General features: G+C 35.1%; 1 protein-coding gene across 1 annotated transcript; it reads right to left on the bottom strand.

Annotated features, from left to right (window-relative positions):
• Positions 1 to 806: 806 nt before the first annotated feature.
• LOC104229801 (replication protein A 70 kDa DNA-binding subunit B-like) lies at positions 807 to 3067 on the bottom strand. Its single transcript, XM_070152094.1, has 7 exons — positions 2924 to 3067; positions 2554 to 2830; positions 2362 to 2452; positions 2158 to 2294; positions 2003 to 2081; positions 1772 to 1904; positions 807 to 905 (listed from the first exon to the last, which is right to left on the bottom strand). The coding sequence occupies exons 1-7, from the start codon at positions 3065 to 3067 to the stop codon at positions 807 to 809; spliced, it is 960 nt and encodes a 319-aa protein (XP_070008195.1).
• Positions 3068 to 12122: the final 9055 nt, after the last annotated feature.

Here is a 12122-nt window from a genome sequence, read left to right as displayed (position 1 = left end):
TCGGGATACCGAGAGATCCCCAGCGCACATATTGAGGATACTAAGAGATCCTCCGAATACTGAGAGATCCCCGGTTGTTATCTCTGTATTGAGATGTATTCCTTCTATGATTATTTTGTCTCTGTTAAAGTCGTTGTTATTCTTATTATCCTGTGTTACTTCATACTGTTAGCATTTAATTATATTGTCGTATTCTACTTCATACTGTTAGTAATAAAAGACGTGACCTTATTGTTATTCAGTGAAAGTTCGCTCTAGCAAAGAGTAGTAACCATACCATCAAAACTAAAAATTGACAAACTATATATCAATGACCTTATTAATAATACACAACTTTAACAAAATAATCACAACAACTCAATTTTCCCTTTTGGTCTTGGAATAACATGCATTCTAGAGTTTTATTGTGAAAAACTTATGAGTGCATAAGCTACAAATGTTGTGCATTACCACTAAGCCTCAGATGACATATGAAGATATAATGAAATGATAAAAATGTAATACTGAAATAAGGATTGCCTAAGAAAACAGATAACAGGGTAAACTTTTGGTGTTTTACCAAGAAGAAACTTAGAAAGAAAAATTTAGTAATCAAAGGCATAACAAGATCCAATAGTGGTCAAGATGCCATTGTGAGGTACGCAAAGGAGGGCTGAAACATAGGAAAAATCAGCAATGGTGCGAATGCCATAGTAGAAATGGTGAAAGAAGAGAAATGCATCAGAAAAATATAACTGGTAAATGAGAAAAATGTGCTACCAGTAATCCAAAAATAGATAACAACGGGATATGGTCAACTACCATATCTAGACATCAGAGATAACATAATTCATATTTTCACATAGAATCTTATTGTTGCACCAATTGGAGTTATGTTTCTTTACATTGTAAGCACAGAGAGCTTCCTGAAATTAGGACAAAGGACAACAAGTATTTCTTGAAGCGATCTCTTTATCGAATTAAGTCATTTCAAGATTCCTAAGTAAGTTCAAGTGGATTAGCTTAATCCCTTCGTAGCATAATGCTAAATTTGTCACGAATTGGCGGGGAATAGAGCAAGTTGTTCTTCCTCGTACAAGTCTCATTCTTTGGTTAATTTTCTCGTTCATGTAAAGCAAAAGTTTCAATTTCTCCATAGTAGTACCTTCGTTGACTTTGGGTTCACTAATGACTAAATTGGTCATGTATATAGCTAAATATTTGTTACTTTACTGACCAAGCAGTCCATCAAAGGGAAGACAGGAAAAACGTAATCGATGATGATGTAAACTATTTGGGAAAAATAGGTCAATAAGAAGATCAGAAGATAATAAGGCACATGTGGAATACCAGTAACAACAAAATGTAATTCTTTTAATGAAAGCCAACTCTTCTCCTGACCCTATTAGATTTGCTATTATGTTAACGTATGTGAATGTGCAAAAACTAACAAAAGTGTTCATCACAATAAGTCAATTTTCCCAATCATTCTTGAAAATGACTGCATTCTAGAGCTTCATTATATAAAACTTAGATTTAGAGGTTTGTTGAATGCGGTGCATTACCACTAAAGTTGAAAAGATTGTGCCAAAAAAAAAGAATTGAAGCACACTGCTTTGATGCAAATACCCAAAAATCTTCAAAACACAGAGTCGTAAGAACAAATAACACTAAAAATAATTTTTATATACGAATCCTCATAATAAAATTTATTGAATTGTTATCCATATTGTATAAAAGATACATTGTGTGGCAGTTCTCGACATTTTATTTTGTAATTTAGTGAACTCACAGTGGAGGTTTGCGTAGCAATAGCTGAAACAGATAATATTTCATCGTCAACAGCTACAAAATTAAGCGATGAAGCTGACTCTGCTGAACTCTTCATTGTGTATTCGATTAGCATTTGTTTGTTCTCATTTATCCTATAATTCGCACAGGAAATGTCAGACAATTATTTTCCACAAAAGAAATAACAGCTAAATAATAATGTGGTACATTTTAAGCACAATTTGTATTGTACCAATTCTGTAATTCAGTTGCTTGCACATATAGGGGATTGATTAAGATTGTTGAGTTGTATCTTGTTGCGAAACGGGTAACTGTGCATGAAATTTTTTTTAATAACCAATGCAAAACAATAATCCATATGTAGGAACAGGAGCTGCATGAACTTACCACCCTGATATTTTGTGGTACCTATCCGCTTCGCGAGAATAATAGGATATTCTTGTAGTTGCCTCACTTGTCTCAGTAACTCAGCTCCTTCATTGCTTGCCAAGTATTCCCATATAGTGAAGAAGAGAGGTTTCTTCCTGTACATGTACTTTTATAAGTGTGAGCTAGAGATTTTGTTATGTAACAGAAGATTAAATGACTCACATTCTGTCCATAACTATGGCCTCTTGAAATCTCTTACTCTGATCAGCAGTGTATTGCATTACCCCACAGTTTTCCACCACAACTAATAGATCTGTTGTTATAAACAAAAAACAAATGTACGTAAAACCAATATACTTGCATGAGTTTCAAGCAATTAAGCTATTATAAGGCATAGGGTAATTTTAAACATACCAACTTCAACACCGGAAGGCTGTTGTGCAACGTCGGCGAACGAAATCATACTCAGTCTTGACGGAGGAGGTAACGGTACCTCCTTTTCATTATTATTTTGGATAGACTCCACAATAGTAAATCTGTCAACGATCCACTCAAATTGGCTTATATGTAGTGAATAAGGCTGCGGATTTCTAACCTTGGCAGTTGAAATCAGATATGTCTCAAAAAGTTCGAACAAGTTATCACATCTTCTAATATCGTCACCATAAAGTATCACACAAATTTGTTCCTCCTACAATGTTATTAAGAATGATGACCAAGTAATTATTGGAAGAGTACAAGTGAAAATAAGTTATGTTACAACTATAGTTGTAACTTGACTTACGTTTACATCCTGGACAATTATTGTCTGAAAATGAACTCGTTGATCTCTACTATCTCGTGGCCGAAATTTGTCTACAGCCTGGACTTTGCAAGTCCATTCTGTAGTTAGTGGTGTAATTTCACTAATACTAAGTCTTTGTTCCATTTTATTAATATAACCTGCATATTGGTAACTGTAAAATTGCAAGAACAAACCATCCCACATTACAAATATGAGGCAGCAAATATACGTAAAATACACTTGACATTTTTTGCAACAATAAGAATATCTAGTAAAAGTTGGATTTGAATTTTGTAATCACTACATTTTTGAGTGTTGGAACTCCCTGCGTCAAGAAAGAATTGAAAACTTTGTTAAAGATATTCAAGAAATTTTGGTAATATGGAGAAAAGGCATATCTTAATACGATTGGCATGATAAGTGAAATTCATAGGCCAAAATCCTTTGAAGTTAGGCAAATATACAAACTTAAATCACGGTTCCTTTCACTCTACTTTCAGATTCAATTCAAACAGACATGAAAAAAAGAATGTGCATCAAGTCCTTCACTATCGATTCCTTTATTTTATTTATTTTTGTCAAAATGGGATTTAAGAACGAACTTAAAGAACTGATTCGTTTATTTTATTGAAGTTAATTCCGCGGGCAGTTAAGCATATCATCCAGATTCCTTAAAGTAATGCAAAGTTTTTTAGAATGATTCTGACCTAAAATGCCTCAGATTATATCCCTTCTTGAACAGAAGAAGGGAAACTCTTGTATTTGAATATTTTCTATGTCAACATTATAGTTCCTCCAATGAAATCTGACTTCTATTCCTTTAGGAAAAAGTAAAACTAAAATGGCTTGAAGTGAAGAAGTTTCAAATTTTTCATGAACTTCCTTACCGCTGGACTATTATATATAGTTGCCTAAAAGGTTTATTCAAACTTATGTATTCCTGTAGCTTATAAAAAGAACAACATAGGCTATACTTTTATTGGTTTTAGAAAAGCTATGTGAAAGTTTCCTTCTAGTGACTTCATACTAACTCTTCTTTCTCAAAATTGACTAAATATATCACTGATTGTATGATTTCCTTTATCAGAAGCAGTCAGTTTCTATTTTTCTTCTTTTGCGTGCGTGTGTGTCCGCGTCTTTATTTGTTTCTATTGTAATTGGTTCCATAATTGAAGCCTATATATTATTTTCACTTATGCAGTGTATTAAAGACAATTAGATACAATCTCAAGTAGCCGTTTCACCATTGTCATAAGGGCATTAGCACAGAATTTAAGTGTAGTTGAAGTTTTGAACAAGAAAAAACATAATAAAGCTGAAAGAAGAATTTTATCAAACACTTACAAGACAAAGAGAGTAAACAACTGCAGCACCACATGTTTAGGTCAAACAAAAATCAACATGAACCCAACCATACTACGCATAATATCCATTAAGAAAACCAAATTTTGATTAACAAAGCAAAATACAGTATTCAACTAAAAATAATCATAAAGAATACAAATGAGGTGGCAAAGAAGGTCATACAGTGAGAAGGAGTTAACTTTGGGGTTTAAGCTACAAGTAGCTTTTTCTTGCTATAAACACCGTCTCTTCACAATGATACAACCTATAAAAAAACCCACAAACAAAATATTGATATTCCATTTCAGTTTTTGGCCCTAGAAAACTTTGAAATTACACTGACAGAGACAGAAAATCGAAGATTTCAGAAGTATTTCAGTCTGTGAGGTGGAACAGATATCCCTAATTTAAACACCTACCAATTTTAATCAAATACCAATGAGTAAAGAAGAACGATAGAGAAATTCTCGTATTGTTACTGAGAAATTCAGCAAAAGCTCATGGAGAAAATTCCATAGAAGATACAGAAGAAAAGAGATGCTGGGAGTAAAATCCGATGAAATTTCGTAGAAAACATCGACATGTATCTGTAGATGCATTCTCATTTCATATGCAGCTTACTCAGCAAAGTTCAGCGCACGTGTAAGCGCAGGGGAAAATATAAGGTATGTGAAAATACCTAAATACCCTTTAGCAGCAAGCAGACATGACGACCTTCAGTTGCTTCTCTCGCTCTTCTATATATTAGTAATACGCGTATAAAATGCCATCTTGGTCATGTGTAAATGTACATGTATAAATGCATGAAGTGCATATGAAATACGTTAATAAAATCTCTCGGTACGTCATAAGACCATTATGCCTCTGATTAATATCATAAAGTAAACTCTTTTCAACTTTCGTATTTTTCTGAGACCCATGAACAAATGATAAAATATTATGACACATAGAAATTCAAGAACATAGATATTTCTAATACTTCTATGAATAGAGTCATTCATGGAATTTGTGCATTTACACGTATCGTTCGTATCATATGGATCATGCCAAAAAAAGAAGGGATAGCTTTAACATACCTGGAGTCGGAAAAAATCCGTATGATATTCTTGGAAAAGGTTGCACCGTACTTTCTTAGAATCACAAAATCTCGCATTGCTAATGTGCTAAGAAATTTCGTCGGAATTGCTTTGTTGCGAGACTTTTGTTAAAAGCTTGTTGGATGGAGTTGTAGCGTCAGTTTGGACATGTCTTGAATTTGTTTTAAGAAGAAATCAAACTTGCATCAAACTTGTAAGAATTGCTCTTGTTTTTTATTTTAGTACTTTAGTATATAAAATATAAGGAATGAAGTGTTTGTTTTTGAATGAAATGTATTGAAAACTTGATGAGAATGTCTAACGCCCCACTTCTGATTGTAGTAAAATTAGGCTGTTTTCAAGAAATCAAGTTGTTTGTTAAGGAATCAAATTATTTGTATTGAAAATCTTGGAAATGGAGTATCTTGCACTTAATATGCTAAGTTTCCACCTAACTAAAATTGATCAAGAGTCATTTGGGCAAAGAGTGGCTTGCTGCCACGTTGATTTTCTCATCTTTATCCAATTGATTCTTTAATTAATTGAGTAATACCCCATTACCCAATAATTAACCAATTACCCGCATAATTAAGAATTATCTCAACTTAGTTAAAATATTACTCTCTTTTAACACACCTTATACACCTTACTAGCATGATAATATAGTATCTTGTATGACACTAGTCCATAAATATCGGGTATTTTAGCTCGGACCGTATTTTATCCCAAAATGCCAAACTTTGACAAAAATTTATTTTCTTTGACTTGCTTCCCCTTTCACCTTCACGAATTTACTCATAATTTGTGAAATAGCATCATCCTTGTAATTTCCAAATAATCTTTTACTTAGACTGATGTCAATTACCTTACGAAAAATTCAACGTACAATACTATAGGGTGCAATATCGCCTTAATTTAATACTACAAAGCATAATATCATCATAATATAATACTGCAGGGCGTAACATCATCGTAATATAATACTGCAGGATGTAACATCATCGTAATATTGCAGGGTGTAACATCATTCCCTCCTTTGGAACATTCGTCCTCGAATGTTGACTGATACTTTTATCATTTTTATAACTTATAGCTCTTGTGAATACCTTAATACTCTCCTTGCTATTTAAGCAGTTTCTCTGTGAATAAATACAAGGTCTAGGGGTACTCCTACCTTTAGTCTTTTTGCTTATATCATGACTTGTGGTCGAAATCTTTCTAATCTCGCAACTATTGCTACCTCCTTTCATGCAACATGTATGACCCTGGCTTTGTAAGTGCGTTTGTGCGATTCATCTTTCCTTTTTCCTTTTATCTTTTAGTCAATCTCTAGGCCTACTTTGTAAATATAATAGGATGCCTCTCTAGGCATCTATAGGTATACTGAAGTTCTTCGATCGACACTTTGTAGAACTTGCAAATATGGCCATATCTTATTTCATAGATCTTGTTATCCATTCGTATGACTTTACTGCATCTACATGGGTTATACTATACCATAATTTTCACTTCAATTTATCGTTACTGAGGTATGCTTACCAAGCTCCCAGTTAATTTTGTTGCCTATCCTTTAGGTATAAATCTCAGTCCTTTAATGATCCTTCATTACCTTGCATCTTAAGAATCATGGCCTAATCTCATGTCATACTTTGTAACTTGTATTTGTCCATTGTTGATTCACCTCAATGTTGATCTACAATCCTCTACTTGAAGACTTGAAACTTCTTACGTAATATATTGCCGCTAGGGCTTACGTTGCATTGAGGAATATTTGAAGTGATTCCCATAATCGTATTTCATAGTGTCTCTATGTGATTCACCTTATGGGGGTATCCTAATTTCGTGCCGCCAGCGAAATCTTTTCTCCTTCTCTTCTCTTTTTCAAATCATTATTCAAACGAAGGTCCAAACGTCATCCTTTATCTGTCACAATTATACCCTCATTTTATTACCAGGTCAACATTTTATTCCTTCTAAATGCTATTAATCTTAGACTCCTTTGAGCTCATTCAGGTTATACTGAGCTTTCAATAACTTAGATAAACCATTATCTCTCTTGTTTCCATGGACTTAATCCCGAGGACTTATCCATTCTCGTCACTTTTTCACTTGCCTTTCCTCATCCTTATTCATGTTTTCTTAAAACTTTGTCGCTCTACCATACTTTAGCTTGCGACCTAGACATATCCATTTATACTACTCGCAACTTTCCTTCAACTTTCTTGCACCATAGATTCCCTTATGTTATTCTGGAACGTCAAGTGAGACATCACATCGTCTCCAAGTTTTCTCTACTCTCTTAACTAGATCTCTCAGTACTTAGAAACCATAGGCTGGAAGACATGCCACTGACAATGCCGCTATTATTCTCAGTTATTGGATGCCCGTGCTTATAGCCTTCTATCCGAAGTATGGACCATTCACGATCTTCTGCCTTTGAGTATCTCGTACGTTGTTCACCTTTACCTTACTTACCTTAAAATCTCGCATCATATCTTCTATCTCTTTCCTGACCTCCCTTCCACCTAGATGTAATTCACGTCCATAACTTGAAGCTCTATTATATACTCGCACCTGTGGTACATACACAATTCTGTGAGAGTTTCATACTGACTTCTTATAAGGCTGGTACTTCTTCTAACTGACTTTCTTGTAGAGCCATTATAGATTATAGGTGTTGTACTATCCCTCTTGTACCTTTGATATTAAGAGTGATCCTACAATATTCTTGATCACGATTTCTATAAGTTTTTTAGGTCCAATAATCATACTCCTGATTACTTAGTTGATATAACTCTTTTAATTTCCTCTTCCCTTTGATTAACCCTTATGTAGGCTTGAGCTATCTTCCGATCTACGGATCATGGTATTAGTTATTACTTTAACCCTTCATGGATGCTATGAAATATCCAGGATACAATCTTCTAATAATTCAATCCTCTGTCTATGACCTGGACTCAATTCTCTCTTTTAACTTATACCGGAGTCTTCTCGGCTGATCATTAATCGAATAATTCCTTTCATTCCATTTCAGCTTTCTTCAAACGTAAGTAATTGCTTTTCCTGGTATTTTTGTCCCTTGTTGTGTACCTACTTAGCTTATCTTAGTTCCCACACATAGTGGAATATTTGTACAACTCATATAATCTCGAATACTACCGTTGACTTTACTTCCCGTTCATTAGCCACGGTAGGTGCCACTTTCCTTTGGAGTTCTTACAATGTTGTAGCAAGACTGTTGTTACATGACCATTTCCTCTTTGGGTCGTTGTGCTTAGGTTGAAGCCTTCTTCCTTATCTCCTCAGCTAGTCTTTCGTTATAGTACTTAGGGAGAACTCTTGACTCTCATAAAGCTATGAGCTTATTACAGACCTTTTTGATGTCCTTCCTTGCCTATAATCATCCGTAGTTGTTTACCTCTGTGCCCTTATGCTTGTAGGGTTGCTTCTGAACTGATATTTTGACTACCTTCCCAGTGGCACTTTCATTTATTTCCATAACATCCATATGATACCTTTAACTACCACAATTTCTATCTGAATATTTCTCAAGGGTCCCGATGTCATATCGACGAGACTGTATTCTCCATGTTGGGGTTCACTATGTTTATCTTGCATAATTAGTTGATTTGTTTGTATCGTCTTGTATAGTCATAATTAGGCTCGTCCTGAATCAACTGCTAACTATTCGTTGGCCCGTCCTCTTATTAATATTGTTGCGTAATCTTTCTTGGGTTATTTCATTTGTCCTAACTTACGTCTCACACTGGCTCCTTATCTATTAGTAACATCCCGGGAAGGAACCCTTACTTCCTCTGCTTGACGTCGTGCTTGCATAACTCGTAGCATAATTGCAGGATTTGGATAAGTGTAATCTTATTCCTTTCTCCTTTTTATCGCATTCCTCCTTTACTATTCCATAATTACTAGAACTACTTAATTCTGATTTAATGCCGTATCACTCCATATTCCCCCCTTTAGGGGAGTACTAAGATTTAGCACTACGACGATCTACCTGTAGATGTTTTACCTCTTCATTTTTGGCGTCTTCTCACATTATCGATGACCCTTACTTGCCTTGCGACAATTCTTCTATACCAAGGATAATAAAATTCCTTACTTATGATGGTGACACCTAGTGTAATTGGCGCACATAGTTTCTTAAGTTTAACTTTACTCATATTGCTTGTTTTAGGAAAGCGTCTACCTAAATAACCATTCTCTAAATTTCTCATGAATCTTCTTTTGTGGTCCATTCTATTATTGCCGGAACACAATTTGAAATTTTCATGATGTTGACTATTATCAAATCACTTAGCCCCTAATTAATGTTTAGCTTATCTTGTTCACCAATCCATACTAGTTTCTATTACTCTGGGGTCTAACTTTTCCTTTTGATAATCGTGTCAGAGTTGCGAACTTATTTCTCGAAATGAGGATTTGACTTTATGGCCTATACTTCTTTGTTGTCTCGACTCTCAAGGCATGTCACCTCTCGTCTTTTCCTTCACTTGACTATAGACTCTATCATCTTTTTGACCTACCGTTGTCATCCATGTATCACATCTTACTTTTAATGCTTCATTAGCTCTCTTCCCATTTCCTGCTAACATTTCTATCTATCACTTTCTTCTGATTTTTTTTAACAGGACGTTCCTTTGCTTTTAGCTCCCCTTTCTCCATCTATTGGCTTTTCGGGTTGCCTAGCATTCTTTCTTTACTAGGGGCAGGAGCCATATTAACGTAACATTTATCCTTTCAAGGCTTCCAGTGCCTATCTTTATAGTACTCATATCTAGCTATATTATTTCATAGTGTACAAGCTGGGTGTCGCACAAGGAGATTTTGTTAGCACATTTACAATATCCTTCAAAAATGTCGACTAACGCAAGCAATCCAACCATCACTTTGGGTTACTCTAACCCTAGCTGATTCCTGATATTCGTCCTTCTCTTAACTATTTCTGTTAGCTCCCATGGAGCATAATTGAGATGGGTGTGACTAATTGTACATACCTCTGTTAGTGTTGAATATAACTCAAAAAGCTTATATTCCTCTGCCTGAATTATAAACACTGTTAACCTTCACTAACTAGACGCCTCGTACTCTTCTTCATCTCGCATTTTTTTCTTGTTGAAACTTGTAGTTAATTTCTGAATCTCTTATTATCTTTCACCATTAAGGTAGATAGGTATTCTTGCCTCAAGACTCCTTATCAAGAGGCTTGCACCTTTCAGTACGAATACGATCTGTTGAAGACCTCACATTTACTTATCATAAGCATGATGCAAAGTCGAGTTCCTCTGACCCAACTCTTCCATAGCCATGTCTTTTACCAATCGTCTTTCCTGAGGTAGGATCGTCTTATTAAGAATAAAATAGAAGTTAGGAATTTGAATTCTTACAACTGAGTTCTACCACACGATCTAGAGTAAGAAGAAAGAGTGACAGTCCTAAATGCCCTGTAGCCTCCTGCTTATAAGTGTGGTACATGACACACCCATAAACAAGACTCTAGTAGACATGGCTTGTACACTCCCTAGGATAGAACTGCTCTGTTACCACTTTTGTCACGACCCAAACCGATGGACCGCTACGGGCACCCGGTACCTTACTCAACCAAATACCAACATAACATATCTTTTCATGTCATACTATCATAAATAACTAAGCCGGAGAGGCTACCGAGAAATAGGTAGGTTACAACACGTAATACCAATCTATACATAAGACATACGGGCCTACAAGCCCAAAATAACCACTCGTTCCCTGAATATAGGCCGACAAGGCTATACAATATCTTACGTACATTACATCTGTCTACAAGCCTCTAAGAATATGAAATTTTCATAAGGGTCGGGATAGAGTCCCCCCATACCAATCACTACACGTCTAAATCATACCCACCAAACAAGCAACTCCGAAGCAAATGGAGCGCACCAACATCTTCTGCTGAGCTTATAGCCTACTTGAAGGGCTCTCGACCTATCTATCGGGACTTGAAAGCATGAAACACAACGTCCCCAGGCAAAAGGGACGTCAGTACAAATAATGTACCAAGTATGTAAGGCACATAAATAAGTACATAATAGACATGGAAGAAATATAGAGTAATTGACTCAACCTATAAGTCTGGAAAATCTGTAAATAAGGAAATACTTTTAGTGTCATGCCTATGCGTGTGAATGTCATGTCGTACATAAGTACATGTTTCATAACATCATCAGCCTCTGAGGTCATCCCATCATATCATATCGGCCACTATGCGCGAAATCATCAATGTATACCAGTTGATCAGGTGGTAGTGTGTATATAATGTCGTAACCTTTCCCATATCCCATATCCCATATACATATACATATATATATATATATATATATATATATATATATATATATATATATATATATAATATATATATATACGCGTATATAACACCATCTTGATCTTGGGTCAATGTACATGTATAAATGCATGAAGTGCATATGAAATACATTAATAAAACCTCTCGGTACATCATAGGACCAATATGCTTCTGATTAATATCATAAAGTACACTCTTTTCGACTTTCGTATTTTTCTAAGACCCATGAATAGATGATAAAATATTATGACACAGGAAAATTCAAGAACATAGATATTTCTAATACTTTTATGAATAGAGTCATTCATGAAATTTGTGCATTTGTACGTTTCGTTCGTATCGTATGGATCATGCCAAAAGAAAGAAGGGATAGCTTTAACATACCTGGAGTAGGGATAAATCCGTATGATATTCT

Source organism: Nicotiana sylvestris, chromosome 7 (genome assembly GCF_000393655.2).
Source record: "Nicotiana sylvestris chromosome 7, ASM39365v2, whole genome shotgun sequence".
Lineage (NCBI taxonomy): Eukaryota > Viridiplantae > Streptophyta > Magnoliopsida > Solanales > Solanaceae > Nicotiana > Nicotiana sylvestris.
Note: the sequence above shows the minus strand (reverse complement) of the source record. Positions and strands in the feature narration are given on the sequence as shown.

What these genes read in the sequence shown, in the direction of transcription:
- LOC104229801 (XM_070152094.1), bottom strand. Translation starts at nt 3,067, where the DNA reads ATGGAACAAAGACTTAGTATTAGTGAAATTACACCACTAACTACAGAA. An exon ending in TAATTGTCCAGGATGTAAAC is followed by an intron (nt 2,831 to 2,923) that starts GTAAGTCAAGTT and finishes ATAACATTGTAG; the next exon opens with GAGGAACAAATTTGTGTGAT. An exon ending in GCCTTCCGGTGTTGAAGTTG is followed by an intron (nt 2,453 to 2,553) that starts GTATGTTTAAAA and finishes TTATAACAACAG; the next exon opens with ATCTATTAGTTGTGGTGGAA.